The sequence below is a fragment of the Ruditapes philippinarum genome, unplaced genomic scaffold, assembly GCF_026571515.1.
Source record: "Ruditapes philippinarum isolate M1 unplaced genomic scaffold, ASM2657151v2 ctg2332_1_1_1_1, whole genome shotgun sequence".
Taxonomy (NCBI): domain Eukaryota; kingdom Metazoa; phylum Mollusca; class Bivalvia; order Venerida; family Veneridae; genus Ruditapes; species Ruditapes philippinarum.
Genome location: NW_026853011.1, coordinates 94404 through 107376, shown reverse-complemented (window position 1 = coordinate 107376; position 12973 = coordinate 94404). Strand labels below are relative to the sequence as shown.

The 12973-nt window shown below is 35.2% G+C and overlaps 1 protein-coding gene across 1 annotated transcript in view; it reads left to right on the top strand.

Moving 5' to 3' along the window:
• Window positions 1–3530: 3530 nt before the first annotated feature.
• Window positions 3531–12973, top strand: part of LOC132731464 (regulator of G-protein signaling protein-like) — a 36613-nt gene continuing 27170 nt past the window's right edge. The window contains exons 1-6 of the mRNA XM_060717658.1: window positions 3531–3653; window positions 5828–5916; window positions 6520–6597; window positions 7677–7821; window positions 8764–9009; window positions 9993–10186. Of these exons, the coding sequence (XP_060573641.1) occupies window positions 3632–3653; window positions 5828–5916; window positions 6520–6597; window positions 7677–7821; window positions 8764–9009; window positions 9993–10186 (774 nt within the window). The 5' untranslated portion in view covers window positions 3531–3631. The remainder of the gene's footprint in view (window positions 3654–5827; window positions 5917–6519; window positions 6598–7676; window positions 7822–8763; window positions 9010–9992; window positions 10187–12973) is intronic.

Below are 12973 nucleotides of genomic sequence, written 5' to 3'. Positions count from 1 at the left end.
ATGACGTGGCGTGTGCAACACCCAAATGCCTACCTTCAAGGTCAAGGTCAAATTAAAAAACTTTTCATCGGTGAATCGCCCACATATCTTGATCGATGAAAAAGTTACGGACTTGACACGAAAAATACCCTGTAACAGACCATACCCTGTATTGATTTTGTATCTATCACATTTTGTGGCTCTGAAATAGTGATAACACCTATACAAATGTATTTCTGTTGACATATACACTGGAGTTATTTCATTACATTTCATTAACCTTTTACCCCATGAGTATATTGTGAAAAATGACCGTTTTCATTGAAAAGCCTCCTGTTACAAGTTCAAACTGCTATGAAACTATGAAAAATGCTTCAATACTGATGAAACTTGCCACAAATGTTGACTGGACCATAGCCTCTGTAACAGCATGATCAATCATAAATGTTCTGTTACCATGGCAACGTGGGGACGTCTCAAAATTGCGAAAAATCACTATTTTGCATTGTTTTTTTTTCCTATCAAAACTGATTTCAAAGTCCTGCAACTTCTCAATGAATGAAAAAAAGATAGAGTAAAAGGCTTTTCAGCGTCGGTTACTAGTTACCCTAAGATCGACTTGAGGCCATTTTAGGCTGTCACATGTCCAAAATTTTCTTGGCGATGAGGGGGACTACCGCCCCCCCTTCAAAGCCCCCAAAAAGAAGGGGGCACACCCCCCTTCTGGCAACCCCCTGATGAACCATTTTGATGGGGGCCGTGCCGAAAAAGTGGTCACCATTTTTAACAACATTTCTCAAATGAAAAACAGTGTTTGGGAACTAAATAGGGCATTTTTTCACTGTTTGAGGCCTCAAAAGGGGGGCAAAAAGCCGTCAAAACACGTCTAAATAAAGCCTCGGTCTCACTTACTCCCGGCAGAGCCCAGGACCATCCCGGTAAGTTACCGGGCTGATCCGGGACGATCCGGGATGAAATAATTGTTGCGGTCACACTTAGGCCGCTATTCCATTTATACGTGATCAGTGGTCCGCGTCCGTCATCCGCATCCGTTACCAATTCGCTAATCAAAGAATACGTTGAATCTATTCCTTTTGTCCGTTTACCATCCGCTTCCGCGACGGCATCCGCGATGTTTCGCAGGATGAGCGATTTTTTACGGACGCGGACAGTCACTGACATGTCTCATCCCTACAAAATGCCTCGAACGAAATTAAATACTTTATCGATTTCGAAAGAAAATACTAAAGAAGTCACCAAAATAGTGTAGGAGAACATATAAGTTTATGATGCAGCAATGACAGTTTAAAAAAAAACAACATCTGGTCATCGGTTGCTAAAGAGATGTTATTTGAAAACCTATCTGATATTCAATGTTTGTTACCTAATTCTTTGATGTTACAACTGTTTTTGGTATTAGAATGAAATTATATCATATTCTACAAATAATTATCCTCTGTTCGTTATACTTCAATTAAAAGTATAGAGAAAATAACGTACCTATGGAATAATACCCACGGACATGCCCGGACACGGATCACTGACGCGGACCACTGATCACGTATAAATGGAATAGCGGCCTTACCCCGGCAGCACTACGGTAGTTCCCTACTAACAACCCAAGATGCGCCCCGGATCATCCAGGCAGAGCCCAGGTGAAGCTACGGTTCATGCCGGTGCTTCCCCGGTCGTTCCCGGATGACGACGGAAGAGCCCCGGTTGACCCAGGCAGAGCCCCGGTCGATCCAGGCAGAGCCCCGGCAGAGCCCAGGACGATCCAGGCAGAGCCCCGGTAGAACCCCGGTCGATTGAAAACGCCCGAAAATGATAACATTGATACATATTTTTTATTTAATATAATATCTATTGTTCCAGAATAGTAATTCATGATGATTTTCTGAAAAATTCTTATGCCATACTGGATAGAAGGGAAATGGGAAGGCTTTTAATACACAAACAAGTGCAATCATCGCAAATTGTCGTTATTCTTTTGAAATGATCCGGGCTTTGCCGGGGCTCTACCGGGATCAACCGTAGCTCTACCTTTATCCTCCGGGGCTCTGCCTGTAGTTACCGGGGCTCTGTCGGCATATACTGGGGCTCTTCCGTAGCTCTACCCTAGCTCTACCGGCTATATCATACCCCGGATCATCACCGGTTTGTGCCGGCAGAGCTACGGTGCTTTCCCGGTATAACCCCGGTCGTTCCCGGCAGAGCTAAGGATGAAGCCGGCAAAGCTATACCTTCCCGGATCATCCCGGACCACCCCGGTGATATTAAATATTTTATTCCATCCGGGGTCGAATGCCGGATGTTCCCGGATCATCCCGGATCATCCAGGACGTTGCCGGCAGAGTTACGGATGTACCCCGGTTGTTCCCGGTCGTACCCCGGTCGTTCCCGGATCACCCCGCACGTCTACCGGGGCTCTGCCGGGGCTCTGCCGGGATGTAAGTGAGACTGTAGCTTAAGGGAAAAGGTTAATGGATTTATTGTTACTTGCATGTGCAGATCTAGCATTGATCAAGATTTTGCACTAAAATACCTAAACTTTTTTAAAATAGCACATTTTTGTGCTTCATGTAAAACTTCCCTTAAAAAAGTTGGTAACTCTATTACAAATTCTTGTTATTTGAAAGAATTGCCTTTAAGTTTTGTGTATAGGAAAAATGAATATCATCTCCCGCTTCATGTATATGTATGGTAAAGAAAGCTTTAGAATACAAATATGAATAAAATAAAACCGGTGTAAATATACAATTCTTTATCAGCTCTAAACACAATATCATACACAACAGTCCTTAGACAGGAAACGATTGCAATTTATTACATAAACAATATTAGCAGGCATATGCGTAATGCAATTTCATTCAATAATTTAATCAACAAAAACCATATGAGCCGTGTCACGACAAAACCAACATTGTGCGTTTGCGACCAGCATGGATCCAGACCAGCCTGCGCTTCCGCGCAGTCTGATCAGGATCCATGCTGTTCGCTTTCCAACTCTATTACAAGTAGAGAAACTGATAGCGTACAGCATGGATCCTGATCAGACTGCGCGCGGATGCGCAGGCTGGTCTGGATCAATTTTGGTCGCAAACCCATTATGTTGGTTTTGTCATGACACGGCTCATATGTAAAATTGTACAAATGTATATGCCGGAAATAGTTATATTAATTAACAGATCACTATGCACATGCATATATATTAACACAGAATTTATTTCAAGCTATAAGCTTATAAATGCCTGACACCATTTTGTGCAAAAATTTAATGCACCAGAAGGAAAAAAGGCAATATTTGAATCCACGCGGCCAGCAATCTTTTTGAATCTGATACGTTTACCACTCAATCATGCCGCCGAAAGTTCATAATTAATGTCCAAATAATGTTAAATTCAAGCGGAAAAAGTAATTGATTCATTTCGAATAATTAGTCTTACACTGAAATGAATTGTTACTATATTTAAAGAAAAAAAAAGAACTGTTTTGAATGATAATAACTCTTTACTCGTTATAATTTGCCGTCATATTAGTGACGTAAACAATGAGGATGCGCGAGCATGACGCCGTTTCTATAACACAGGCGTTGGTTACGAAGGTGGATGTCGTAGAGCATATTTCTGGAATATAATGTAAAAACATTAGGATGAATGACTCTCCGGGAGGAGGTAGGATAATTTTCAATGTTTATTTTCATAGTACCATTATAATGAATTTGAAAATATAATTATATTTTAGGCACTTCCCATTACTAGAGCATTTCCTTCTATACTATTTTATACACCATTAATGTCTCTGTTTCTGTATTTAAACGGTGTAGGACCTGTTAAGCAAAATAGATCGGGGGAGGCGCCAAGTCGTAAGGGCAGATTTGTCATATTACAAATTTTTAATATTTTCCGGCATTTTAGTATTTTTACGAATTCTTCAAGCCGGAGCTACTGGCGCACATTCCAGATAATTGTCTTGAGTATTTTACAAACTATTTATTTATTTACAAATCATCTGACTCTTCATGTTACGCCTTCAAAATTCCAAAAAAGCTTTTTTTTTACATTTGCAAACAAGCTTTATGTTAAATTGTGTACTCTCTCACAGCCAGCGCATTTTGTCATCACAATAACATTAAAGGCACACTATGCCTCAGATACAAATAAATTTTTACTTATTTAAAGATGTAAGTTATGCTCATATTTGAGTAAATATTCTTATCAAATGACTTTCTGAAATCAATAAAATTCTCACTGAATGTTTATAATTTGAGTAAAAAAGTGTTTTACTTATTTTGTATTGGAAGCTGCATTCCCTATCAAAGGTCAAGTGAAGTTGGTCTTTTCTTAAAAAAAACTGCCACTTGTTTTAATGATACTATATATTCATATTGTGACCACTAATAGTGTATAGAGTTTAAAAAACATAACATATCTACTTTGAATGAACCCGAAATAATGTTTATTTTGTATTAACAAAGAGGCTGTGTAACAATTATCAATATTTTAAAACATCAAATTTGAACATAGTATATCTTTAAAAAGGCCAAACATGAATTTTATCATGCTTAAAAAATGCTTTTAGAGAAAATTAATGTTAGATGCTTGTTTCCAGAAAAAGTAGCGATAAATGTGAAATAATTTGTCATAAAAGTAGCAAAACGAAAACAAAGTTTACTTTCTATACAAACACTGATTCACTTTAACTGTAGATCTACTTATTGCAAAAAAACAACAACAAAAAACAACAACAACAACAATAACAACAACAACAACAACAACAAAAGACAGCAGATGAAAAAGATGGTTCCGGTAATTGGCCAATGAGTAGCAACATTTTGATACTATAAAAATGCACCAAAAGCTTTTTAGACATAAAAATAAAAGCATTTCTGAGGCCTAAAGTATGGTGGCTGATTTTTGCCATTCGTGTTTTCGCCCCGCGACCCCTCCAAGCGAAAAGTCGAGAATTAACAAGTTAAAATGGCGGGGGCGCGGAGCAAAAACACGCTAATTAGCGAGGGCGGGGACGAAGTTTAATAAATAAAATTTCGCTCAGCTGGAGCGCGGGGCAAGATTTCAGAAATAAATCGGCGGGGGCGCGGAGGGAAAATACGCTAATTAGCGCCCCCGCTAATTAGCGTGTTTTCGCTCCGCACCTCCGCCATTTTTAACTTGTTAATTATCGACTTTTCGCTTGGCGGGGTCGCAGGACGAAAACACGATAATTAGCGAGGTCGATCGGCGAAGTTTTATTTATTTAACTTCGCCCCGCGCCCCCGTTAATAATCGTGTTTTCGTCCTGCGACCCCGCCGTTTTGTTTTTTAAATCTCGCTCCGCGCTCCCACGGAGCGAAGTTTTATTTCTTAAACTTCGCCCCGCGCGTGTTTTCGCTGCGCGCCCCGCAATTTTAACAGGTTAATTTATCGACTTTTCGCTTGGCGGGGTCGTGGGACGAAAACACGCTAAGTAGCGGGGGCGCGCGGCGAAGTTTTATTTATTTAACTTCGCCCCGCGACCCCGCTAATAAGCGTATTTTCGTCCCGCGACCCCGTCGTTTTATTTCTTAAAACTCGCTCCGCGCCCCCGCGGGGCGAAGTTTTATTTATTAACCTTCGCCTCGCGCCCACGCTAATAAGCATATTTTCGCTGCGCGCCCCCGCCATTTTAACTTGTTAATTTTCGACTTTTCGCTTGGCGGGATCGCGGGGCGAAAACACGGATGGCACAAATCAGCCACCATGCTGAAGGGTCTTTAATTAAGAAGAAACATATTTAAAATCTACAATCGCTAACTATTGATATATTGTATCATGTATATAAAGATAGTTATTAATGTATGATTATGTAGGTCCATCACAAGCTGAGTTGGAGGAGTTGACCATTCTCCTCGAGAACCGGACGTTTGTAGACTTCTTTAACACTTTCCTTTGTCTGCCGGTAAGATTCATTTTAATCCTTATTACGCTAAATATCATTAATCTGGACGAAACCATTAATCATTTTAGGGAAAATTTCAAAAAAATAACGTTACTGACTGAATAGTGAACAGTGCAGACCATGATCAGACGCCAAGGGTGATCTTGGTCTTTACTGATCGCATTATTAGATTCAGTTGCCACCAGAAAGCATCAAATATTATAAATATTTCATTGATATGTAAATTTTATACATTTGTTTTAATCTATAGAAATATGAAAGCGTCTTCCGCGGAACTGTTCGAATTGCGTTTTTTTTTTTTAATAAATGATATACACTATTACTCTCGAGCTTTAAACGCACCAAAAGTAAAATAATGTACAAGAAAGTCCGTATTTTCACAATACTTCACCAACACAAAGTAATTTGCATTACTTCAAAGGCCCCTTAATCGTTCTAAAACACTTATTTTTTTTTTTTGAAATTCAGCTCCTGTAATGTTTAAGTGTGTCCATTTTTTTTAAACAGTTAAGGCGATTAATACTGACTATATGAATTGTAACACCACTAAAACATAATATCTTTATTTACTTATTACTTTATTGAATGATACCTGCTGTACAGGTGTTTGGCCAGCATGTCCTCTACAATTTCATGGAGATGGAATTTGAGTTCGAGCCTCCGATCAAGAACAAGAGAAATGTAAGTGATTACCAGTTAAATAAAACTGAAAATAAGTTCTAGAAATTCTTTACGAAAATGTACATAAATAAACAGTCTTGTTTCAATTCGATAACAATTAGTTAATGGTTTTTAACTGACAGGTAGTCACTAGGTACGACGATTTATAATCAGAATTTGTCTGGTATTATACTACATGTACTTTAATTAAGATTAACAACAAATTGCACGTTACCACGTGCAGTAACTCATATATTAGCACGTATTCCTACACTATCTACATTAGATATACATATATACATTAGTTATGATAAGCCATGTTGCTAACAGACACATGTTAAGTCTTTTTTGACATGAGGGTGAAACACTTTCTTGAATTTTTTTTTATAATATGGACCTGTAAAATATAAAATTTACTATTAATGGAAAAGTCGTATTTATAAAAAAAAAATGTGCACAAAAATTATTATTTTTCCTCACAAGAAGAAGAAAAATTCACAAAAAATGATAAAGAACAAAAGTATTGAAAAAGGTACACATATATATGAAAATAACATGCAATATAAGTGTTATCACCTGTACTTAATCTTTACCAGTTATATGATTTGCAATCAATTTTTGACAGTATATTTTATCAGAACAGAACATAACTTTATTATCTCAAATTAATACGTAGACATATGAGAGTACAAATAAATGCGAAATTTCAAATACATTGCATGTGGTGTGTGAAAACAGTATCATAACGCGATATTTTCAGTCATTTCAAATATTCTGTTACTACAATAAGTACATTGGAAAGGGGAGTGGGGGTTGATGCGAGAATTATTCCAATAAGCTAAGTTATAGGCCTGTAAAGGTGTGAAACTGGCATGAATCTTAAAATAGATTACATGTATATTCTATAAATAATAGCCTGTTTTCCATTGATTAAGTATAGCAAAATTATGAATATTTTCCCCATTTCTGCATTTAGTGTCTTTCAGTCGTATTTTGCGACACCTATGTTGTGTTGTTGATACAGAAATGTTGCCAACCATATATGTGATAATTTACTTTATTATCGTTTGTAATATTACTTGATACTTTTAACTTTCCAGCTATATCTAGATCGTCGAGAAGTTCTGCGATGGTTATGTACGGAAAGAATGAGACAGTTCAAGAGGTCACCTCTGTATACTGAATACAGGTTGTGCTTACAGCTGAGGAGCACAAGTGTTGATTTACCCGGGTTTACAATGGGAAGTATGTCTGCAAATCATATCATATAAAATACGTTTAAGAAAATATCCACATATCATTTTACTTGTCATAGTCAGTCATAGGTGATTCAGAGTTTGAGTGCCAAAACAAGTCGGCATATTTCATTGAAACTAGTTTAATGGCGACTTTATGGAACGTGTTTGGTTTCAGAGCCACCGTGCGTTCAGTAAAATCCTTCATATATAATAAAAATCTTTAGTTTGACTCCTGTAAAAATATTATTTTAAACCTCATTTCTCCAGGCCAACCCAGCCTAAAATAAAAATCCTACATTCACCCATGTTATAAATGATGAATAAATATTAGTAAAAGGGTATCCACTTGTAAAGTTTATCCTGCATGTGATACGGTCCGTTGTATAAACGAGTACTAACAAAAACAGAAAACAAAAACTAATTCAGTGTATAATTAAAGAAGTATGTTAGTCTTACCTTTCATTACATGTCATTTAATTAGCGTAATCATATTACTTATAAAGTTAAAGAGAACAAATATGGACTTGAACGTGTAGTCCAATAGTTTTAAAGCCGGAACGTTTGGACCAAAGTATTGATTGTTTTCAATACCAAAAATTTTATTCCTATTGACTAGCTATTTTGCTTTTTGGCACTTATGTCGAATATGTTAGACATATGATAGACATTTTATTAAATTGGTCAATTCTTGATTTTGTGACAATAAATCAATACGACTATTCCAGTATACATGTATATATTTCCTATTTAAATATCGTAAATCACTTCATTACTTATTGTAGAACATTTCGAGCATATTGCTAATGACTTCTCAATAATCCAGATCAAACATTTGTTTAGTAAGGTAAGACTGTTTACGTGCGTGTTTATTTTTAATTAAATTCCTGTACTTAACATAACTAACCTGTCCTAAATCAATTAAAATTAATTTACATTTTTTTAAAAAAAGGTCAAGACTCTGTCGTATTTACTCGGAACATCATAGGAACAGTTCAAGGAATGAAGTTATTTCGCGAGTCGCTGCGAGGGACTGGAGGAGAGAACGTTTATAGGTGTTGGAAGGATATAGAGGCATGGAGACTCATGGATGACCCTGTGAAAAAACAGGCCTACAAACAAACTATATATACTAAATACACCAACGAAACTAGTGACACAGAAGTGGTCAGTAATCTTAAAAAGAAAGCGTTCCAAGGTAAGTTTATCAAGTAATATTTCACAGACAATTCATGGAAAAAATGACAGTGGGTACAAATAAAAAGGACATTTCTACTAACGTTTTAATGGTAAGTATGTAAGTAAGTACGGTAATTAGAAACAAATTATCAATACTAATGAAAGCAAGCTTGAAAGGATAAACAATATTAAAGATTAAAAAAGCTGCATGAGTTTAATTGATACCATAAATACAACTACCGCTAGAGAAAAAAAAACAGGTTGAAGATTTTAATAATAAAAGTCGTAATATGAAGTGTTCCGAGGTCCTCAGTAATCCAGGCTATTTACCGTAAACAGTTTATACGGAATTAATGTGTACCGTGAGTTCCGACGATGACTTAAATTATATAACGATCTCCCATGGAAACGGTAGTAAGAATAATGTAGGTTTCATAAGTGGATTACATAAAATTAAAGAGTGTGAAACAATCTTTAAGCATTGTGGATGTTCATAACATGTATGAAACACACCAAAAATTTAAAAAAATGAGTCCACTATAGTTATGTATAAAGTATTCATGTAGGTTAAATGTGGAATAAAAAATGAAACTCAAAAATTTACACGAATAGTCTTTGTAATAATTACTCATTGATGTAATATTTAAATGGAATTAAGACTTAAATTCTTGCAACAAAACGTGAAAAAAAGTAAAAGAAAATGAAACTGCTTTGTATATTTGTGAAGGTTACATGTATAACATGTATAACAACCCAAAATATTAAACATGTATTTTCGCGATCTTTGTATGCTTTTATGGATAGTGGTTCTCCTTAACGAGGATTTGCTTCAAAAACGTACCCATTTATACTTTGACAGTGCCATATTATACTTAAAAATTTGTTACTTTAAACAGATTTTTGGATTTAAATGTTTTCATTTAAGTTAGGAACGACAGTGCCATATAAAGCTTCATGGAGTTTTGGATTGGTATATATCATGTATATGTAAATTTGTTGCAGGTATCTTCAACTTTGATCTCGTTCCTGAAAGTGATATAATGCAGCAAATACTCGAATCTGTGACTAACACATCTTTTCGTTCATTTGTTGAGTCGGATGAATCAGTTATGAATTTGCAGACGATACAGCTTTGTGTACTCCGGAATTATTGGTTGCCAAGACATCTTTTGCATGTAGTTCAAAATTTGAAAAAAGTAGGTTGCCATGCGTAATTTAGAAATAAAGACTTCATGTTTTGAGTTTTGACATTTTTTAACAAGATGAACAAATATTTTCTAAATTACTCACTAAACATTAACACAGTTATTATAATAATTAACAACACTATTTATTTCATAAATACGATATATAAATAAATGTGCGAGGCTCCGGCATGCATTACACTATTTTATTCAACGAGTTAAATGAATTTAGTAATGAACCTACACGAATAAGTGTAACCTAAGAATTGTTTGCATTTAATGCAATTGACGTCACGTCAAAATACATGCCAGACCGTGCAATAGCCTATTTGCGGAGTTGCAAAAGCGGCAATGGTATAATAATAATAATAATAATAATAATAATAATAATAATAATAATAATAATAATAAAAATTATAATAATAATAATAATAATGAAGACTTTATTTAACGAGAGAACTCATTTGAACAAACATATCAATCCTCCATGGGGCCCTCAACAAGGAACAATATAAATTTAACATATTCAAACTATTAAAATACATAAATGTAAAAACATACAGGAGATTATCAATTTGTATACAACAATGTGTGATAAAACCTCAAGTATAAGGTTTTAAAATGGTTAACAGATGTAGCAGACTTAATATAATCAGGAAGGCGGCCGTTCCAAATACAAGATCCAGAATAAACAAAAGACTTACGAAATTTTTCAGTATTTGGTCTAGGGGTATAAAGTTGAAAATCAGATGATGAACGCAAAATGCGAGTATGAACATCTGACGATAAAATGAAATTATTCAATAAATAGGATGGCGCCTGATTATTCATTATTTTAAACATTATAATAGCTTTTTGAAAAACAACCCTCTGTGAAAAGGTCATCCAGCGGAGTTCAGAAAAAAGTTCAGCAGATGGAGTGTCATAATATTTGTCTAGAATTAGTCTTGCAGCCTTCTTTTGGAACTTAATGAGTTTATCTTCTAGAAAAGACATACAGTTACCGTAAATTATGCAACAATAATCAAGATGTGGTAAAATATATGCATTGTAAAACATTTTACGTACAGGTATAGATAGAATAATTTCATACGTGATAATAAATGTAACAATGAGTTACACTATTTAAGAACATTTTCAATATGGCTTTGCCAAGACAAGGTGTTATTAATTGTAATACCCAATAATTTTTCTTCAAAGCTACAAGAAATTTGCTCTGTTTTATATAAAATACAAGAATTACTTTCATGAATATAATTTTGCTTACAAGTTTAGCGGAAATATACATGACCTTAGTTTTGTTAACATTGATAGACATGCGATTTAAATCACACCATTTGTTGGCATTTAAAAGATCATGAGTAACAAGCTCAGGATTTTCATAACCAGTCTGATTAATGGCATGATGGGATTGGTGGAGATTCGCAAATTGTTTATTGAATAAATTTGCAGTGATAAAGGGTCAGTAACAGGGATGCCATCATCATCATCAATACAATGTGTTTGAACCTTGGATTTGTAACCAGATAATTCATTTAGACCAGTCCATAATTTCTTTGGGTTGTGTTTGTTTTGATTGATGATATCATTATAATATTGTCGCTTTGAATCATATATGTGAGACTTAACGTGTTGTTTCCATATTATATGTGTCATTAACTCTATGAAACTGGTGTTTTGTTTTAATAGCATCGGGGATGTTTTTATTAATCCAGTTTGGCTAGGTGACCTTCTTTACTCGTTTTTTTTTTTTACTGGTTGGTGCATGTTTTTCAACGACAGACAAAAATTTATCAGTGAACAAATCTATAGAGTTATCTTGATTTTCTACAGATGCTACTTCTGACCAGGGTTGACAATTCAGTTAAAAATCGATTTTCATCAAAGTGTTTAAAAGACCGGAAGGTTATTGTCTTATGCATGGGACCTTTAACACTGATATTTGAAAGTTTGCGTGTAAGACGAATGGGAAAATGGTCACTAATGGATAAGGAAGGTACAAAAACATCGACTATATTTTGAGGCATGTTTAAAAATGCATGATCTATCAATGTAGCAGAGCTTGAAGTTACTTTGGTAGGAGATTCAAAAAGCTGAGAAAAAATTACAGACTGCATTAGATCTAACCAAGATTTAGAACAATTATAATGCTTAAAAATATCATAGTTAAAATCTCCAATAACAATACATTCATTTTCCTCTAAATATGATTTTTCTAAGGATATAGAAAAATTAACAAGCCACTCAACTTTAGAAGATGGTGGTCTGTATGCATAACACAATAATAACGATTTACATTTAGGCTGTTTAAGTTCAAGCCAAATGGATTCAATAGAAATTAGTGTTGGGTATCGGACTCAAAAATCACTATCGATAATCGGATCACCACAATCGATTGTCTTCCGATAGTATAATCGAGTTTGCATTTTTTTGGCCCTTTTTCTTTTATGGTACCAATCCTTGTATGTATTTTTTTATACAGTAGTGACCATATTTTGAGAATAAATAAGCTCTTGTCTCCTTGATTAAATAAGATTTACTCTTTGAATTCAAAACAAACAACACAAATACCTAATACTACTTTGTGACAGGCGAAGATGAATTTGCTTTGATGTTCAGGAAACAAAGTCGATCAAATTGCCCACTTATTCACTAGCCATGTTTTGTCTGTATTTCATTTTTGATAAGGCAAACAAAAAGGACTACAGGATCCTCTGGAATTAAAGAGATTTGATCAGGAACCTTCTATTTGACCGCATGTAAAAAGTTACACCCTATGCAATTCAGCGGTGGTAGAAC